The sequence below is a fragment of the Neltuma alba genome, unplaced genomic scaffold (assembly GCF_004799145.2).
Source record: "Neltuma alba isolate B1F8T4 unplaced genomic scaffold, ASM479914v2 tig00002790_pilon, whole genome shotgun sequence".
NCBI classification, from domain to species: Eukaryota; Viridiplantae; Streptophyta; class Magnoliopsida; order Fabales; family Fabaceae; genus Neltuma; species Neltuma alba.
The window spans coordinates 20,391-34,698 of record NW_021633011.1 but is presented as its reverse complement, the minus strand read 5'-3'; the positions used below and the strand labels follow the sequence as shown (position 1 = coordinate 34,698).

General features: G+C 38.3%; 3 protein-coding genes across 4 annotated transcripts; 1 reads left to right on the top strand and 2 right to left on the bottom strand.

Moving 5' to 3' along the window:
* Positions 1-378: 378 nt before the first annotated feature.
* On the bottom strand, positions 379-2,736 carry LOC114737612 (glutaredoxin-C3). The gene is made up of 4 exons (XM_028925567.1): positions 2,451-2,736; positions 1,262-1,335; positions 1,075-1,173; positions 379-949 (listed from the first exon to the last, which is right to left on the bottom strand). The coding sequence occupies exons 1-4, from the start codon at positions 2,621-2,623 to the stop codon at positions 894-896; spliced, it is 402 nt and encodes a 133-aa protein (XP_028781400.1). The 5' UTR covers positions 2,624-2,736; the 3' UTR covers positions 379-893.
* Positions 2,737-4,218: 1,482 nt separating this feature from the next.
* LOC114737592 (putative disease resistance RPP13-like protein 3) lies at positions 4,219-9,283 on the top strand. Of its 2 annotated transcripts, XM_028925541.1 has the most exons (4): positions 4,219-4,223; positions 5,154-5,156; positions 6,014-8,773; positions 8,864-9,283. In XM_028925541.1, exons 3-4 carry the CDS (start codon positions 6,031-6,033, stop codon positions 8,893-8,895), a joined length of 2,775 nt encoding a protein of 924 aa, XP_028781374.1. In that variant the 5' UTR covers positions 4,219-4,223; positions 5,154-5,156; positions 6,014-6,030; the 3' UTR covers positions 8,896-9,283. The 2 variants fall into 2 exon arrangements, with proteins under 2 accessions (XP_028781374.1, XP_028781380.1); XM_028925547.1 differs by lacking the exons at positions 4,219-4,223; positions 5,154-5,156 and having other exon boundaries at positions 5,972-8,773.
* Positions 9,284-10,329: 1,046 nt separating this feature from the next.
* Positions 10,330-12,162, bottom strand: LOC114737605 (peroxidase 72-like). The gene is made up of 4 exons (XM_028925558.1): positions 11,875-12,162; positions 11,575-11,766; positions 11,310-11,475; positions 10,330-10,925 (listed from the first exon to the last, which is right to left on the bottom strand). The coding sequence occupies exons 1-4, from the start codon at positions 12,097-12,099 to the stop codon at positions 10,510-10,512; spliced, it is 999 nt and encodes a 332-aa protein (XP_028781391.1). The 5' UTR covers positions 12,100-12,162; the 3' UTR covers positions 10,330-10,509.
* Between the last annotated feature and the right edge of the window lie 2,146 nt (positions 12,163-14,308).

The window sequence follows — 14,308 nt, the reverse complement described above, 5'->3', positions numbered from 1 at the left end:
AAATCAAATTTAATATATTAGTATGGAGACCGTTAATAGCATTAAGATTATAAGATTGAAGAAACATTTTATAAAATTAATAGACCAAAATAAAATTGTGCAAAATTAAAAAACAAAATATAATATCACCTAAATTTATTTTATTACGAGAGGGGGAGGGAGAAAAGATAACTTTTTATTTTATAAAAGAGGAATTACAAATTTTTAAAATAAGGATGACAGAATAAAAAATTATCTTCTCCCTCTACTTTTTTTCAAAAAAAAAATCCCGATTTTTTTGGTTACAAAAACATCTAAGTAAGTTACATTTACAAGCTCACCAGGACCCAACCCAAAAAGACACTTACAAAGATAGTTATATAGTACCCACCACCAGTATGATTTGTGTCATGAGCCAATTGCTTATAATTGGGCCAACTTTTATTGGCCCAAAAACCCAAAGTGAAAAGGGAGGAATATTACAAAAAGAGACCTTTCCGACTTTAAAGTTTAAACCAAACAAGGGGCTTCCCTCCGCTACCCTCCAATCCATTTTCAACAAATCATTAACAAGGGAAGGGAGCAATCCTCTCCCCTCCCTCCCCTCCAAAATTACTTCAGGATTAGAAACAACCAGGCAAGCAGTATCACGGCTTCCCATGGCACGTAGCAAGAGAGCCAAAGAAAATTATGAACTACTCTATGGATTTTCAGAAGGAGCAAATGATCTAATTACAAGCAAATCCCCACTAAATTCAAAATGCATTAAAGAGATCTCAATTCAGCGCGGATCATGAAATCGAAAGCTAAAAGCTTCAATTTGCTGTTAGAAACTTGATCCTTCACACGATGCATCCCAACTCTCACGTGCAGACGCATTGCACCTGTTTGTGTTCATCAGGGTCCAGATGCCATCAACTTGTACTCAAGAGTTTCTGCAATTCGCCACTCTCGACTGCAGCTTTGAGATCTGAATTAAAAAGTGGCCAGTGAGAGTAGGAAAAAGAACAAAACTCATGGGAAGATGGTCGCAGAATTCATTGGCAATTAGAGATACAACATATAATCATAGAAAGCACAACGCCGAGAACTAACCGTCAGATCCACCAATATGCTTGCCATTCACAAATATTTGTGGGACAGTGCGCCGGCCTACGAGATCCAGAAGAACATTCTGAATTCGATACCCATCATCTACCAATCAAAGGTAACACTTTACAAAAGTGAAATCATGATGACATTCAATGTAGATGCCATGGCCAGTGGTAAATACTATATATACCTCGCAGATCAAGCTCCACGACAAAAGGTTGCTCATTTAGTTCTTTAAATATGCGTTTGGCACGCAAACAATACCTGGTCCAATGGAAATATGGTCAATCATTCTGCAACAATGTGTTCAGGAATGCCAACTATGGGCGCCTCAGTGAGACAGAGAGATGGAATATCAACACCAAGTTCGATGAACTTTGGCGATTAACTTGGAAACTAGAAGCACTCGTGGCAAGAAAATAAAAAGTCATCAGTCAGCACTAGAAGCTTTCATATCTTATTAATAGTTGATAGTTCCCTCGTTCCATGCCTTCTTTTTTCCCCTTGCAAGGGTGGTAGGACATAGAACGATTTGCAGACAGACAAGGTATTATGACTGACAGAACTACCACCTTCGGAATTTCATAATGCTCTCGCCTACAGACTAGATCAAAAATAAATTTGTCCAACAACCAAGGATCGAAGGACTACAAACAAGAACCTATAGAGTACTCCACCAACCTAAAGAACACGATAAAACACAGTCATGGAGGCAGCAGGTTTAGCGACAGCGTAACTGCATAAGTTTCGTAACTAAGATAGTAGAAGGCTGGAAGTATGTGCCTCGATGTCAACCACAGATACTCTTGAGAGTAAATTATACGCAACACAGAACAAAACTTACAATATGATCAATTCCCTGTAGATAAATAGCCAGCATTACATACTGTGGATTTGCTCGGCGTCCTCAAACTTCCCAATCCTGGGTTTGGGAGCAGAAAATCGCCGTAATTCAAACTAAGCCACTCGATGTTCATCGCAATGATTAGAATTGGAGTACATGCAGCCTCTATATGGCTAAAGGATACAAAAGCGGTCAAGGGTAAAAGTCAAAATTGATACAAAAGATTTCCTTAACTGGATACATGATTATGACGGTGATTGTCGAGATGAACACAACTCATGGGCAAATCGAAGAGCCACCGTGCTAAACAGCCAAAGAGGATCACATAACATTATAACAAGCAAAGTATAATTACATGGGCACTTGTGTAGTATGCCAGAACAACCTTAATCGTGCACATAAACCATAAGCCCTCCTCTTTCAACTTTGAAATTGAATGTCAGATAATGAAAAATCCAAAGGGAAAATCCCGTTCTTCCTACACATACACCAAAAAAACAGAAATTGAGAAGAAGAGAGAGGGAAATAGACATACGGACAGTAGGATTTGGAGAAGATGGCGATTTTGCTGGAGTAGATGACATTATGAACGAAGGCAGGAACAGAATTAGAGGATTCGACTACCACAGGTTGCTGGGCAACCAACAGCGACAAAATCACCACTATCACAAAGGGAAGCCCTAGCCTCATCGTCATCGTCCCCCCCATACTTTCTTACAATCAGGGATGCCAACCCTCGAAGCGAAGCCACAACCCCGATTTCCACCTTTCCGGTCTTCGCCCCTTATGAGCTAAACAATCAGGCCTAACTGAACAATGTACTCAGCCACTATGATGAATTGTGCACTGTGGAGGGTTCTATGTAGGATTTTAGCCTAATTGTCATATGGAAAAACTAATTATTATGTGGAAGAATGAGGAAAAAAAAACCCCAATAAATATTTTATTGATGAAAACAACCTAACAAATATTTATACACAAAAAACACAGGCATTTTGTAAATATTTACTCATAAGGATTTTATCTATTTTAGCATAACCTTTTTTATAGGAACTTTCCCCCCCTAATTTTTCTTTATATTTTCCAGAGAAAAACAATTTATTTCTATGCTTTACATTCTTTTAATTTTTAATAGGTTATCATACTTAAAAATTTTTTCAAATCAATCTCAATAGTATATTGACGTCGATAAGTTGTAAAAATTTAATTGTTTCAGTCTTCTTCCTAATGACATGGCCTAATAGTGTTAACGTAAAGGGCAAAGTGCTGGTAATACAATTTAAACTATCCAAAACTCATATGGATGGTTTAGGTTTAGAAATTTTAATATGCAATTTTTTTAATGACAAATTTATTTTTTTAAAGATATGCTAGTTATAATATTATATTGATTTTAAATCCTTTATCTATTAAAATAAAAAGTTGATTAAAATATATAAAAAATTGAAATTAAATCTGAATCATCTAAAATTGATCTGAATGCTCTAAATTTCGATGATCACTTCATGCTTATTATTGTGATAAGTGCTAAGAATAAATGATTATTAGACGAAATAGGGAAACTAAACAAATAATTCTTTTGGAACTAAACAAATAATTTTTTTTTATCAATTCATCATATTTAGCAATAATTTTTATTTATTGTAATATATAATTTTTAATGACAATGAGAGAATTTGCATCCAATCAACAAAGGACACTAGATAGTGCGAGCCCCTGTTGCTCGGGCTTTTTCATTCAATCAACTCTCCCTATATATAATACACTTTGCTTGTAATTGGTTAAACTTCCTAAAATATTTTTTAATTATTTATATTAAAAATATTCTTAATGAAAATCCCATAATACATGCAATTAAGAAGAGGGTTTGGAAAAAAAAATTTATAAACATGAGAGCAAAAATGGAGCCAAGTTTTATAATCAACGCATAAATTAGTGTCAATAGTAAATACTTTTCCGATCCTAAATATAAAATTTTTATACACACTAATATAAAGATATTATATTTAGGATTGGAGAATATTAGACAACAAACCATTTTATTTATTACTTTTTGGAGATTTATGTTTTGTAAACAGCTGGAAGTATAATAATGAAAAGAAATTTACCTGTAAGTATCTGTTTAAAAGATTACCGCCGAATTCGAGTAAAACGGGAGGAGGCAGCACGGTAAAGCACCTAACGATAAGAAATTCAGGTCATCAATTCCCCTCTTCTTTATTGCCACTTCTGGGCTTGTTTTCTCAGAAGGGAAATGGAGAGGGCAATTTGACCTTTTACAAAGACAAGGTTCATTTTTGTTTCGGAAGTTATCATTACTGGGTTGTGAGTATTTAAAAGTTTTATTTGGAATAATATTGATCCAAAAGTTATCAAAGCATAGTGATACTCTCCTCACCGTTACTCAAAGTTAACTTTCACTGATAAAGTCACGTGGCACTCCCACATGGCACTCAATATGCCGCCTCACCGTCCAACTCATGCTTGGGTTCTGTCTACCTCATCTTTCTTCTTTATTTGGCCATCTTCCTCCGCCATTTTTATTGAAGAACAAAGAAAGGAAACAAAGCAAAACATGCTAACAAAATAGGGGAGAGATGGAAGGAAGAGAGGCTTGATTTTCTCTCAAACTTCTTAACCCCAAGTCCATCATTATACTTGCATTCCAAACTCCATCGTGCTTGCCATTCTTTGTTCTCCATTCTTGCAAGGCAACATCCATTGAGGAAAGATTTCCCTTCCCCCTCTCAAATCATTCATCACTAGCAACAAAACAGGTCAAATAAATTTAACTCAGATGGAGATTAATGAATTGAGTTCAACATGTTCAAAAAATAACCAAAAAAATCAGATCAAATCGCAACCCAGGTATGACTTTCAAACAATAATTTCAACCACGGATTTCGACTCAAATCCGGTTCACCGGCGAGAGAGGAGAAGAAGGTTGTCACTGGCAGGAGTGGAGAAGATAAGGACCGATCGATCTTGATCTTGCCATGTCTTTTCTTTGATTTTGACGAACCTTTTTTAGAATCTTTCATGTTCCTTGAAAGATAAGAAAAATACGCTAACCCAATCTTAAAAAAAATGGATGAAAACTTGACGATCTAGAGAAGAAGATTTGAGATCGAACAGGATGGCCTTGGCCGCTAGTGTTAAGCTCGAAGGAGATCGTCGTTGCTGCTGGTGGTAAGTTTGAAGGAGATGGTCGTCACTGCTGGCAGTGAGTTTAAAGAAGACGGTCACTGCTAGTGATACTCTGACAGATTTGAAACTCCACGATCTTGACAATGATGATGTTAAGGGACAATAACCATTGACACTTCTGAAGGAAAGGAAGACGATGATGGAGCTAATGCCATGTCGAGGGAGAAGGGAGAGTGATGGGGTGAAAATAGAATGATTGGGAGAGTGAGAGGATGGATGAGATGGTGGGATTGGAGTGTCTGGGTGCTTGGTTGCAGCTTCAAAAGAGTCTGTCAATGGTGGGCGGAATTTTGAAGGCCGACGACAAACGTGGGAGTGAGGAGGGGAGAGGAAGGGGAAGATGATGGAGTGTGATTGTGAGATGACAATGAGGTAGCATACTGAGTATCAGGGGGGAGTGCCACGTAGTTTTAACACTAAAAGTTAACTTTGGGTGAGTTATGTTTAGAATCCAAGACAACATTATTCCAAATAAAACTTCTAATTACTCACAACTTTTTAGTGACAATTTTTTAAAATAAAAATGGACCTTGTCCAGTTTCTAATAATAATTTTTTGAATTCAAAAAGTCAATTTGTAATTTTATATTTTTCAAAGTCTTCATTTCCCATTTTCCCTGTACATATTGACCCACGCGGAGGTGGCTGGCTTGTGCTTGGAGGTGGGTAGAGCTGGCTTTTGTTTTTGTTTTTCTCCGCAAAACGCCAGTTTACTTGAAGCTGTTTATTTGGTCAAACACCAACGAGGACAAGAAATCTGATCAATTGCATTGCAAGACCACAAGAGAAGGGAGGAAGCTTCTTGCTTCCAGTCTGGAAGGTCCCTGCTCACATCATCAGATCAATCTCCTCCGTTTTCGAAACAGCTGTCCTCAGCCGCCGGTACTCTCAGGAGGAGGGACGGCCGAGATGGCTGAGGTTGCTGTATCAATAGTTGTTGAAAAGCTTTCAGAACTTCTAGTCGAACAAGCAGTGGGCGCAGTTTCTGTACTTGATGGTTTGCGCAACGACGTAGAGAGGCTGAAGAATGAGTTACGATGGATGCAATGCTTTCTGAGGGATGCCGATGCTAAACAAGAAGAAAACCAGCTGGTCCGCTTGTGGGTTTCCGATATTAGAGATATTGCTTTTGAAGCTGAGGAGCTAATAGAGATTTATGTTTCGAAGGTAGCGTGTCAAGGCAGATGGTACAGAGTCTTCAGATCCTTACATCTCTACGAGGTCTCCAGAAAAATCGAGAAAATTCGAACTAGGATACATGATGTATCTACAAAGCGGGAAACCTACGGCGTTGTCAGAGAAACACAGGGGAAAATTATTACCAATGACCGGTTGAGGTACTGGAGACAGCCATGGCCCTATACTGAAGAGGAGTGTGTAATTGAGCTTGAAGATGACATGGAATTGCTGGTCAATCAACTGCTTACAGTGGACGCTGGGCGGGTGGTTTCTATAGTTGGTATGGGGGGTTTGGGCAAAACCACCTTAGCTAAGAAACTGTATAATCACAGCAAAATTCATAACCATTTTGATTGCAGAGCTTGGGTTTATGTGTCCAAAGAATACAGAAGAAGAGACATTTTGCTAGGAATTCTCAAGGATGCAGATGCTCGCGGTAGAAATGAGGTTGACGGACGGGAGAGATGGCGGGAGGAAGACATGGTGACCCGCCTGCATACTATCTTGGACGAGAAAAGGTATTTGGTAGTTCTTGATGATATTTGGAGCACGGAGGTTTGGGATAGCCTAGAATCTGCATTTCCCAGAGGGAAGATGGGTAGTAAAATTTTGCTCACAACTAGAGACATGAGAATAGGTAAGCACGCCGGTGGCGGCGGTAACCCTCATAAACTACGAACGCTGACTGAAGATGAGAGTTTGAGATTGCTGTGCCACAAAGCATTCCCCGGAATGAATAGCATCCCCCCGGAGTTGGAGAATCTTGCAAGGGATGTCGTAGTGAAATGTGGTGGTTTGCCTCTGGCTGTGGTGGTGGTTGGCGGTTTATTATCAAGAAAACTTCAATCAAACGAGGAATGGATGCGAGTGGCCAAAAATATCAGTTGGCATCTGCTAAATGAGCAAGACAGAATCCGATATATTTTGGCCCTGAGCTACAATGACTTGCCTTCTCACTTGAAATCATGCTTTCTCTACCTAGGTCTTTTCCCAGTCGGCATGAACATTCAGACGAAAAGGTTGATTCGCCTGTGGGTCGCAGAAGGTTTTTTACCGCAAGAAGGGGCAGAAACAGCAGAAGATGTTGCTGAGAACTGCCTAAACGAGTTGATTGGTAGGTGCATGGTTCAAGTGGGCTCAGTAAGTTCGTTAGGCAAAGTTAAGACAATTCGCATCCATGATCTTCTCAGAGATATTTCCGTCTCCAAAGGGGAAGAGGAATATTTTCTCCGCATATATCTTGGGAGCCTGGAAAGTTTATCGGCATCTCAGCTAAATAGATCCCGCCGCCATGCCATACATTCTTGCTATGACCGTTATGACTTCTTGAAACACGATGCTTGTCATTCACGTTCCCTCCTCTTCTTCAATAGAGAATATAATGCAGATATAGTGAAGAAAATCAGGTTCTATGACCAGCAGTACAATATGAATTTCCTGCTAGAAAAGAAACTGAATTTAATTTTTAGCAAATTCAAGCTTCTCAGGGTTTTAGAGTTAGACGGTGTTCGGGCTGTTCGTCTGCCGAATACAATAGGGGACCTTATTCAATTAAGGTATCTTGGACTGAGGAAGACTAATTTGGAAGAGGAACTTCCACCTTCCATTGGAAACTTGCTGAACCTACAGACGCTTGATTTAAGGTACTGTTGTTTTCTGAAGAAGATACCAAATGTGATTTGGAAGATGATTAGTTTGAGGCATTTGCTTCTGTACACTCCATTTGATTCTCCAGATAGCCGTCATCTAAGATTGGATACATTAACCAATTTACAAAGCCTGCCGTACATTGAGGCTGGAAACTGGATAGAAGATGGGGGTCTAGAAAACATGAAAAGTCTCAGGCAATTGGGAATATATGAATTATCCGGAAAAGTGGTGAGGTCAGTGCTTTCTATTGCACAAGGATTACCTCACCTTCACTCACTGTCTCTATCACTTCAATCAGAAGAAGATGAATTTCCAATTTTGATGCAGCTTTCTCAGTGCACTCATCTCCGCAAGCTCTCTTTGAATGGGAGGATCAAGAAGCTACCTGACCCTCATGAATTCCCGCCAAATCTTATCAAACTAACTCTGCATAACTCCCATTTACAGATGGAATCCATTGCCAAACTTGAGAGGCTGCCAAAACTGAAAATGCTTGTTTTAGGGAAAGCGGCGTACAACAGGAGGGAATTGATCTTCTCTGCCGATGGATTTTCACAATTGCGAATTCTAAGGCTTAATGTTCTGAAAGAATTGGAGGAGTGGACAGTTGAGGAAAGGGCAATACCAAGACTCGAGCATGTCATTATTAATCGCTGTGAGAAGCTGAAGAAGATCCCAGAAGGACTGAAGGCTCTCTCTTCTCTCAAGGAAATAAAGATTATAGGAATGCCAGTAGAATTTGAACAGAGACTACGAACTAAAGACTTGCTGGAATTCCAAAATATCCCTTCAATTGAATCAACTACAGACATTTTGGCAAATGGTAAGCTAAATATTCATCACTGATTTTTTTATTTCAGACTGACTCCAGAAAAGAAAGGGAGGTTATAAACAACTGCATATTGTGCTGCAGATTTCAACGGCGGGCACAATGTTGGTCGTTGAGAAACCTTTCACCTTGGTAGAGGAAGCATGTCCTAGTTGTGGTTTTTTCTCTTTCATTGAACAGCATGTGCTTCATTTTTCTTGTTGACCATTTGCATAATTGCTGAGATTGATCGTTTCGCTGGCAAGTTTTCCTCGTCTCTTCTATTTTTTTGGACTCTTGAATCCAATTTTTAGTACTTCCGGCAACGGTCGCATGACTCGAACACAAAGGTACAGGGAGTTGGCCAGAAAAATATCTTACAGCGAAAGCTCAGAGTTTATTGTAACATTCACAAAAATTTCTATCTATACACACTGTAAAGGCTGTGACTTGAAAAAATAGATTACAACATGAAGCTGAACAAGATTCTATTTACTTAACTGCAATTCTGTATATTCTGGTTTACTTCTTGTTATATCTGCATTTTGAACTCCAGCCCCCAACACCACACCAAAGGGTTCACCCACGAGATTAGCGGAGAGTAAACGTGATACATGACTCTCTGTCATCATGATGCAATCGGGAGTTTGCGGAAGCTTTTATGTGTTTACCAAGGTTAAAAGTTCGAGTATCTATGTCTTTTATGTTATTGCTTTTTAAAATCTTAAATAGAGAACCTTCAAGTTCAACATTTGATAATGAAACAATTTCGGAATTTGAAATTTATGTTGCGCGTAACTTGCCAGGACAAAATCCCACTGGCATCACACTTGATGTTAAAGGTAGAAACTGAAAGTAGCTCTTAGATTCGCAATCATAAGTTCCTTTCCTATATAACATGTGACTTGCAGTGGCTTGGACCAGGTTAGTGTATTCGACCAACACAGTTAGAACTCCTTCAAATTGTCCTTGGACACCGCATTTAAAGGTCCTCGTCAGTTTGTTTAGTTAATTTTCACACATACAAACACAATATTGTCCAACGAACCAATTACATTTCAGCCCCATTTTTGTAGTTGTTATTATTTTATAGACATTGTCACAATTAAAGAAATTCAGTTAATGGGCTTAGTTGTCATTCATTATTATGCACTTCCTATAATTCAAGAACAGGATCTTCTTGAATTATAGGATCTTCTTACCGACAGGAATTGGGTCTAGCGGAAGGGGCTAATCTCCCACAACGTGGTGAATCAAGGTTCGAATCCCTGTTGAGAGAAGTGTCCACATTTAGTGCCTGACAGTGCCTCGAATAGAATTGTCTTTAATAAGAAGATACCTATACTGTAGCAAAAAAAAAAAAAAAAAAAAAGAACAGGATCTTCTTTGCTTCTCACAAACAAAATACTCTTCCCGTTCATTTCAAGCACAGCCATAAAGCAGGGAAGACCTACTGTGTTCTATTTATTTGGTTATATGGCTTGTCGCCGCCTCAGATATTCAGTGACAGTGATAGCCAGTGGATCAGTTACATATTGATTCTGATTTGGTGGAGCGCAGCTAAGACAGAATGGAAAAGCACAAATTTGTTTATGAATGAATTCATGCGAAATTAATTAGTACATAAAATTCATTGCCATACACACAGACACACAGGAAATGGCTTCGTCAACTCTTGAGAAAAACAACTTATTTGCTATCGGAAACCAATGGACATAATGAAAAAACTTCTGGCACAGTAATGACATAACTTAATATTTGTTAACCCTCCTGCAGATCTTCCTTACCTCTCCTCTTGAACCTGTCAAAGGAGAAATGTTTCCCATCTTGACCATGGACTTAGCGAATTGCTCGAAGAAAATATCATTATTTTCGGCATATTTCTTCACTAACTGTGCGGATACTTGATTCTCTGTGAAGAGTACTTCATCGGAATTTAACAGACCCTTGTAAGCCAACAAGAGCTTGAAGTAGCTGTTGTCAAATTTTATTGGACTTACGAAGTCCAAGAAAAACAAAATCTGGTCACCACCAGATCTTGGGCACCTGCTCCGCAATTGAGCAGCATAGTACTGGTTAAGTGTGAAGTCTGCCTTTCCATTCCCAGTTTGGTTGTATAGTCTCTGCCTGAAGCTGGTGCACCTGGAGTTTCCAATTGTGTGGCTCCCTGCGACAGTTTCAGAGATAATTTACTCACCCAAAACGCATACATAGCCATGAAAGTTTCAGGAATTGAGCAGAAGACAAAATTTACATACAATTCTTGTGTTTGGTATTCTCCAGTGAAAAAACATCATGATTGCATATTTGTTTACACCTCTTCATGATATAACCGGCGTTTTTTGTTTTTATTCCCCCCCCCCCCCAAAAAAAAAAAAGCTCCATAGATCATATGTTCACCACGAAACCAATTGCGAACATTACAGAAGCTGATTGAGTATAGTCTTTGAGTAGATGTCAGGGATTATAATCCAGATAACGAGGAGGGAAAAAAAAAAAAAAACAGAAACGAAGGACATATTCGTATGACAGACGAGTCGCAGGAATTTACCCGACAGAGCAACTAGGTCAACTATGTCAAGACCCTGAAGCTTGAATTTGGTTAGGATGGTCTGAAATGTGTTGTTTGGAGCAGGAATGTTGTTGTTGGAGCCACTCAAGCTTGCACCAATAGAGTCCCTTCTCCCCAAAGGTACCTTCCAGCTTGGTCCACCAGTCTGCACTTAAAACATTCATAGCAAATCAACCAGGGTTGCTAACAGAAGTACTAATGGCGAAAGAGTAAGAAAGGGTACAAAACAGAAGGAAAAACTTACGAGAACAGTTGAATCTCTGGCAGCTAAAGCCAAAATATCAGCACAAGATACCGTGTGAGGGCATTCTTTCTCTAGTGCTGATTTGATTTCATCGATAACTTCGAATCCTCTGGCTGAATTACGGTTGGGATTTGATCTCTTCTCACTGATGATAGTTCCACTGCTATCTAGCAACACTGATGCATCACAGCCCTGCAATATCAACTTAAAGTCACTTACTTAAACAGTAGTGATCCTATAGAACACTTAGATGACCAATGAATTACGAAAACTCCGTTGCTGGAAGGAAAGAATGAAGACCTTGACAAAACAATCATGGAAATGGAGCCTCAGAAGTGAAGCAGCCATACGAGGATCCTTTTGAACAGCTTTAGCAACGACTGATTTGACAATCTCTTGAGCTCTTGGACATGAATAGTCATAAAACTGAGGGTAGAGGTAACCCCCTACTTTTTGGCTGCAGAGGCAAAAGGGAGCAAAGGCTAATAGAGAAACAAGCAGAAGAAAGTTGACAGAATTGGCCATTTTTGTATCTTCCAAAGGCTGCCTTGAAGAACAGCACTTCGCTAAATATTGATTGAAGTAATGTTTTCAGACCGGATTGGATGTGCACTGTGGTCAGGGAATGGTATTTATAGAGGAGAACTGTCATGAAAAGTATCGCATGATAGAGGAGGACAATGGAAAAGGTGAATGGAAACAAAAAAAGTTGGAGTTGGTAGCTAACTGGCCTTGGAAATTCATTTGCAATAAAGAAAAATTCGGAGTTGGTATTGATGATTTCATCTTAATATGCTTAATTAATTAAGTTAAAGAACAGTTCAAAGGAAATATAGATGAAAGCTGTAAGTTTAAGCTGCACATAGAGCAGCAAAGTCGAAGTCTAGCATAAAGCAGATAGGCTTAACATAGAATAAGCAGCTAAAAAACATGGTCACAGGTCACCCCAGCATCATCATCCTATTCTTGGATTTGAAGTAATGAACATACGAAAATATTTTACTGGTCTCTACTTTAATAGTCGTATCAATTGTGATCAACTGCATGCCTACTGGAATTATTATTAGGACATCTTTTACTGGCCTCTTCTTTAAGACTCGTATCAATTCCTTTCTTTTTCATTTCTTAATCGCCATGTTTCGCTTTCCATTGGACATAAAATGATTAAACCCAGAATAGGTCCTCCATAGTTTCATAGGTTTTAAAAAAAAAGAAAAATCAAAGAGAGGAAGATGGAATATGAAGCTAAATATTATAGTTCTGACTGTTGTAGTAAGTCCTACATATGCCCTGCGCATATTTTTCTCCATATTTTTGTCAAGTTATGCAAGAAATTTGAAAACAAAAGAACTCAATAAAGCTTGCGTTAGATTTTGATTATACCTGCATCTCAACAAATAAAGTCAACCACTATTTAGCATCCAAATTGCCAACGGACTGGTTCTTAAATAGATAAGTTTAAATTGAAATATTCAAAACTTCGAAACTGGTAGAAAATCATTTATGATTTGGTGATTTGGTTGTGCAAAGAAAGTTATTAGAGATGCTAATGAAAACGGGCAATCTTAGGCCAGAAAAAAGGGCAAAATTTGATCATAGAGGGAAACTGAAAATGACACTTGTGGATATCATTAATCGAGATTTCTTGGTTAATGGCTTATTACAAGAGTTAGCTTGAGATATAATACAATAGCATTATGTGATTCATAGAGTTTACCTCGTTCAATAGGATAAAGTTTTCTGTTGTTACATTTAAAATTTGAACAGATAAAAAATGTGTTAGAATAGTACTTTTCTGACTATTACAATGATGGGAGTTGAAGAGTGACAAAAAACTTTTAGAAATAAATACATTAAGAATTTTTTTTTAAATGCATTACAAGTATAATCATGGAATTATATTAATTTTGATTCCAGACTTTGAGATCACAAATTGGTGTAACTGTATTCTTGAATAATTAATTAAACCTTTTTTTTTTTTTTGAGTGATGAGGACTTAGAATCATAGCGCAAGATCATGGAGGCAAAGTTGTTCGAGAGACTAATTCACGTTGAATCTGTCTTTATATCAACACTACCTAATCTAAATCACTCACTCAAAAACAAGAGGCCATTTGAGCTTCCAGAAAGCATGGTGGTCAACCTGCAGCTATTGTTCTCCAAGCTAAGAAAGCCAGCTACAAGGTCAATGTTTAATCTCTCGTAAAGGAATATATATAAAGAGGACGGAATATCTTTTTGACCTTATCACCTCTCTTTAATTAACATAATCAAGGTAGATAATGATGATTTTGGTGTTCATTATTTTAGTTGAGGCGTGGCTCTGATGATGTGTGAATAAATAATCTCTAAATGGGAACGACATCTTTGACCTCAAAAAGTGTAAGAATCTTAATGAAAATTATGAGGTGGGGCATGTGTTCCTGCGCGTCCAGGTTTAGCATAAAGTGCAGCAGAGTGCCAAAACAAAGTATTACAGAGAATGTTAGGTTAAGTGTCGATGGTGCAACGTGATGCAGGAATGGTAAGAGTTGGATACCTAATCCATCCAATCAGCTACATATGTTTACATGAGCTTTTCTTCAATCATAGCATATTATATATCTTATCACCGTCTAGGCGTCCAGCAGTACATGTTTAGCTTTTCTTGCCCTTTTTTTTGGTGGGGAATACAATACAATATGTGTGTGTGTGTGGAGCTCTAATTGTTGGGGAAAGCTAGAAATCTTTGATC